At 44.1% G+C, this 6,000-nt stretch overlaps 1 protein-coding gene across 1 annotated transcript; it reads right to left on the bottom strand.

Annotated features, from left to right (window-relative positions):
* Positions 1-392: 392 nt before the first annotated feature.
* On the bottom strand, positions 393-1,710 carry LOC110294442 (C-X-C motif chemokine 3). The gene is made up of 4 exons (XM_085836368.1): positions 1,632-1,710; positions 1,416-1,539; positions 1,216-1,297; positions 393-464 (listed from the first exon to the last, which is right to left on the bottom strand). The coding sequence occupies exons 1-4, from the start codon at positions 1,708-1,710 to the stop codon at positions 393-395; spliced, it is 357 nt and encodes a 118-aa protein (XP_085692494.1).
* Between the last annotated feature and the right edge of the window lie 4,290 nt (positions 1,711-6,000).

Here is a 6,000-nt window from a genome sequence, read left to right as displayed (position 1 = left end):
TTTCAATAAATAACAATTGATAATCTTGTATAGTTACAAACCTAGATGTGCACATGCATTTTTCCTACACCGACATGACCTTGTTTGTCTGTTTCTTGACTATCCCAGCTGCCACCAAAATGGCCAGCCAAGGAATACTGCCTCAGAAATAGTAATATAAATCCCTGACAGAATCTGAAAATCTCTAACCTTCAAGTTAAGAGTAGGCTTGGTTAAACTTAGACTTGATATTAAATAAACATTAAATAGGATGCCATCTTGCAAGTAGATTCAATTATACCCTTAGTTATTTTACATGTGAAATAAAATAGGTATGAACTCTCAGGAGTTGTTCAAAACAAGCAGGTGGAGACGCATCCAGTCGCTGTTAGGATGGATCGCTTTTCTCTCATTTAGAATGCAGGTCCTTCATCATGGCGAGGGGCTTCCTCCTTTCCTGGCTCAGCTGGACTTGCCGCTGTCATGAGAAGTAAGATGTTTTTATTAGGTGCACAGCATCCTTCACTCTCCTGGGTTTTCTGAGGACAGCCTGCCCTAAGGACCCTGGCCTGTGATGCCTGTGCCACAGAGCAAACACCTCAGGCTTGCGGATGCTCTCCTACAGGACAGAGATGAACAGGGGACCTGGGGTCTCAAAAAACAAAAGCTGTTGAAGCAGATTGTCTGTCACACCAGGTCTCACTTAACTTATGAAGCGATACTATTTCTTTTTAATTAAGTTTCAAGATAAGATTTCCAGAAAGACATAGATAATAAGTTTTGATTATATATATGTAATCAAAGTTTTGATATTACACACACACACAGTATATATATATATATATATATATATATATATATATATATTTACTGAGCCACTGCAAAATCTCTGCTTTTCCTCACTAAATATTAAAAATTAGAACCCTGCTTCCAAACACCACGGACCTGCTTTTTAGAACTAACTAGGATTGGGAGGCCAAGGCACATGAAAATGTTCTGAAAAGCAGTGCTATCTCCCTCTTATACGATAGAAAGAGGCTCCAGGTAGGGATAAAAGATCCTGGAAAAATCCTTCAGGCACCACAGTAGGCTAATTAATTATCAAAAACGATTATTATAATTGTGAAGATAATAATCACTATTGTGGCTCTGTGACTTTCCCTGATAAGATTCTCGAGAGATAGAAGCCAGTACTCTGATGAGGGTTATCACGTGCAAACAAAGCGCCGCTCACCTCTTCAGTATCTTCTTGATGATTATCTGAAGCCTGGGGCCTTGGGGGTTGAGGCAAACTTCTTGACCATTCTTGAGAGTGGCTCTGCAGAGAGAAGTAGGGATCATTATTAAGGCTCGAGGTTCTGCTGGGGTGAGCTTGGGGCCGCAGGAGCGTCTGGGCTATTCTGGCCATGGCAGAGGCTACCCAGGGAGACACTCACATGACTTCTGTCTGGGTGCAGTGGGGTCCTGGGGTCGTCACCATCAAGCTCTGGATGGTCTCAAAATCAACCCTTGGTAGGGTGTTCAGGCACTGACAGCGCAGCTCACTGGCCACAACAGCCCCTGTAGGAGAAGACACTGGGTCAGAGGGGCTGGGGATGGCTGCGCCCACCTGAGGCTTCCCCAGAAACATCAGCCTCGAATCCGAATCCCACCTGTAGCCTGGTGGTTGGTGGCCAGCAGCAGCAGCAGGACCAGCGCAGCAGTGAGGAGCCGGCAGGTGGGAGGGGCCATGGCGCTAGGCTGGAGTGTGGCTGGAGTCTGCAGCGCGGGAGCTGGTGCGAAGTGTTGTGGCGAGATCTGGGGCTTCAGGGCCCTGCGAGCCCCTTTTATACATGATGACTGGAAGAGCCCGAGCCCGGGCTGGGGAAATTCCCCCCGCAGCTCCAGGTCCCTGTCTCAGAAGGAAGATAGGGCCCCACCCCCGGGCTCTTGATGAGTGTGTAGGGGACACACGTGTGCTACTGGTTCCCTTCCTTCGCTGCTTGCCCACTGTGGGACCCTGAGATGAGTCCTGCCTCAAATGCCCCCTTTCCTACTCCCAATTCCACCCCACCCCACCCCCAAGGACAGCAAGTGTGCCTGCGCTGGAGAAACCCCCTGTGGGGTGACCTTTGGTGCAGAGACTCCAAAACACAGGAGCAAGAGGGAAGGAAGAGGTCGAAGGTAGAAATCCGCCACTGGGTGGCGAGAGGCCAATAGAGAAAAATAATGAAGTGACAGTTGTGGGTGAAGGCTTTGCAGCTCAGAAAGAGCTGGGAGAACTGAGTCCGCTTGTGAATACATCCTTTCTGCCTCTGTCTTTATTGTTGTTTTCGGTGAGGTTTCAAAGCTAGAAACTTAGACACCTAATAATTTGTTTGATTTGTTGTATTTTGACATTTTCACACACACACACACACACACACACACACACACACAGAGAGAGAGAGAGAGAGAGAGAGAGAGAGAGAGAGAGAGAGAGAGAGAGATCCTGCCTCTGTGCCATAATTCCTTCCATGAAAGAAAAATAAAATCTAACGTGTGTTCTTTGGGTTTTCTTTCACTCCGATTTCTTTCTTATTCGTTGACAAAAGCTATTAGTAACTGCCTTTAAGATGGAGAGGCATACCCTAGAGTAGAGTGTTCATATCAAGGCCATAACCTCTGAAACTCCTGATTGTGACTGCTGCTCAGAGACCACCACCAAACAAGAACCTTGGTCAAGGGTGAGGTGGTGTGCTGGAGAGTGCGCTAGACACTAAGGCTAAGAAGGTGTGCACTGTTAAGGCTAGTATGTGTACCTCAGTGCTTTTTGCCTCCCCTTTCCTTCCCTACCCATCCCCAGGGCTCTAGTTCTTCACAGGAAACACACCCAAACGGCACCAGCTACTTATGGAGGTGGAAACGTGCCATTCTCAAGCTACGTTAAGTGTGGCTGACTTTTAAAAAAAAAAATGATTAAAGGATTGGTTGGTTGGCTGGCTGATTGACTGACTGATTGATTGATTGATTGATTGATTGATTGATTGATTGAGGCAGGATCTCTGTATCCCAACCTGGTTTGAAACTTACTATACAGTCTAGGATGACCTTGAACTTGTGGTAGAATTGCTGGGCCACCCATTCAAGCACTGGTATTACAGGCATACAACACCCTATTTAACAATGTTGAAAAGTTCTAAATTAAAACAGTTACTCAAAGATTTACTAAAAAATTGAAATGTATATTCTACTGGAAGGTACACTTAGATGATTTGCACGCACGTGCATGCGTGCGTGTGTATGTGTGTGTGTATTTCTTGGTGTCTGTGTGTGTTTGTATGTGTTTGTGTCTTGTATGTGGTATGGTTGTGTGTATCTCATGTGTGGTGCATTTGTGTATGTGTTTGTATGCATTTGTATGTGTGTCTGTATTATATATGTCTGTTTGTGTGTGCATATATCTGTATTTGTATCTGTGTGTGAGTCTCTGTGTGTATCTGTGTGCTGTGTGTCTGTGTGTGTTTGTGTGTGTGTGGTGAGAGATAGATCACTGAATTATTTTGTCATCACACTCAGTTTGTCTATAAAAATGAAAATTTGAGTAAATAATTCTCGTTTATTTGGAAGAATGTACAAAATTATTAATGGGGGGGGGTGGTCAGACAGGGTTTCTTTGCATAATAGCCCTGGCTGTCCTGTAACTCATTCTGTAGAGCAGGCTAGCCTCAGATTTACAAAGATCCACCTACCTCTGCCTCTCAAGAACCAGATTAAAGGTATGCAGTACCACTGCCTGGCTCAAAATCAATAATCTTTTTATTAATCATTTTAGTTCTCTGGTGATATTAGACATATATAAATGCATTCTGACTGCTCTCTCTCTCTCTCTCTCTCTCTCTCTCTCTCTCTCAGCCCTCTCTTCTCTCCATCTTATCCATATTATTCCCCCTCTTAATGAATCCCTGTCTCAGATGTCATCCAATAGGACCTTAAGAGAATAACTAGAATGATGAAACGCTGTATCAGGGAAAGGGGAATGTAGGAGAGTGCACAGGCTGTAAACGTTTGAACGACTGATGAAATAGCCACAGTGGGCTGAGTTCCTCTTTCCAGCACCATGGCCATGAATTTTCTAAGGTTGAGTGGAAATTTTCCCAAAAATATGGAAGTGGTTCTTTGAAACTTGAAAGGTATGGCACATTATTTTCTAACTGTGGATGTGATCTGTGCTTATTTCTATAAAGCTTACAAAGTCAGAAAGACATAGCAGTTTTTCCTCTTCTTAACTCCCCCCTCACATTCCCATGTAATGTACATAATTATATTCAGTCCTTGAAAAATTCTGGAGTCATTGCACTCTGTTTTTAGATAAGGAAACTAAGACTTAAGGAGGTTAAGCACTTTGTTTAAGAGTACGTGCCTTATATTGTAAAGAGAGAGAACTGGACTCAAGTTCTTTTGACTCTTGCATTCATTTTAGTTTGAGTTTTTTGATTTTTTCTTTTCAGGTTTTTCCATTAGACTATCTATCTCTCCAATATCTATAATACCCATCCCTCCTCTCTCTCATATACATATAATCTCTATATCATGTCTATTCGCCCTATATATTCTATATTTATTTCTAGTCATATTTGTTTCATAGTATATACTCATGGTGGATTAATTAGAAAAGTTTATGAAGTACAGGTAAAAAAAAAAAGAAATCTGTGCTTGAAGTGTGTTGTCTTAAAGGACAGTGAGGGGCAGTGTGGTGGTGCCTTCAATCTCAACCCTCTGGACACTGAGGCGGAACACAAGCATAAGGATCAATCCCAGCTACATCAGGAGCTCCAGGCTGGCTTCAGATACATAGCAAGATGATGTCAAGGACAACAGCTGAAACGGTGGCGTGTTTGTTACCTCAAAACAGGAGCCCACAGGAATGGGAGTCATTGTTCATTGATGAGTGACTGACTGGTCATCTAACCTTTCTGTCCCACTACCCAGAAAGTCATGTCACCTTAGGTTCTACTGCTATTTTCACAAGGCAGCTCTAGAATTTTCAGGTCTTTTTATTATTTATTTTTAATAGATTCTTTTCAAATTTCACATCATGGACCACAATCCCGCCATACCTGCCTCTGCCCTTGGAATTTCCCCCTAAAAGAAATAAGAGAAAACAAAGGAAACAAAGCAAAACTATCTCACCACCATGGAAGCTGTGGTATAGACCAAGGTGTGTCACACACGATACTCTTTATACCCATTTATCCAAACAGTTTCACTTGTAAGTGTTCACTGCAATGAGTCATTGGTCTGGTTAGAGGCCTTGGCTTCTGCGTCCCTATCAATACTGGATCTGTACTGGCTAATTTTGTGTCAACTTGACACAGCTGGCGTTATCACAGAGAAAGGAGCTTCAGTTGAGGAAATGCCTCCATGAGCTCCAACTGTAAGGCATTTTTCTCAATTAGTGATCATGGGGGAAAGGCCCCTTGTGGGTGGTGCCATCTCTGGGCTGGTAGTCTTGGGTTCTATAAGAGAGCAGGCAAGCCAGTAAAGAACATCCCTCCATGGCTTCTGTATCAGCTCCTGCTCCCTGACCTGTCTGAGTTCCAGTCCTGACTTCCTTTGGTGATGCAGCATGGAAGTGTAAGCCGAATAAACCCTTTCCTCCCCAACTTGCTTCTTGGTCATGATGTTTGTGCAGGAATAGAAACCCTGACTAAAACAGGATCCTCACCTGGAACTCCTCTTGGATGTCCTGTTGTTGCCTTGTGTCATGGAGACCTTGAAGTTTTATTTAGTTCTACAGGACCAGCCCCTCTGTGCCCTCCAGCAGTTCATAGATGGGGTGGATGCTGGGGTGGGCTAACTCAAAGCACTGGATATGGGCCTGGGTTGTAGCTGAGATGGTCTGTCCAGCAGCTCTTTCACACCCATGCCACCAGGTTCAGCTCTCTAGAATTTCTCCAGAAAGTGGTGGGGCCAACTCCCTCACCTTCCACAGGCAAGAAGGGGCAGGGCCACCTCCTCTGTGCCCAAACCATTACATGCTATTTCTTTTTAATCTTATTT

This window comes from Mus caroli, unplaced genomic scaffold, assembly GCF_978045245.1.
Source record: "Mus caroli unplaced genomic scaffold, Mus_caroli_1 scaffold_4, whole genome shotgun sequence".
Taxonomy (NCBI): domain Eukaryota; kingdom Metazoa; phylum Chordata; class Mammalia; order Rodentia; family Muridae; genus Mus; species Mus caroli.
The sequence above is the reverse complement of the archived record's forward strand: the minus strand, read 5'-3'. Positions and strand labels throughout refer to the sequence as shown.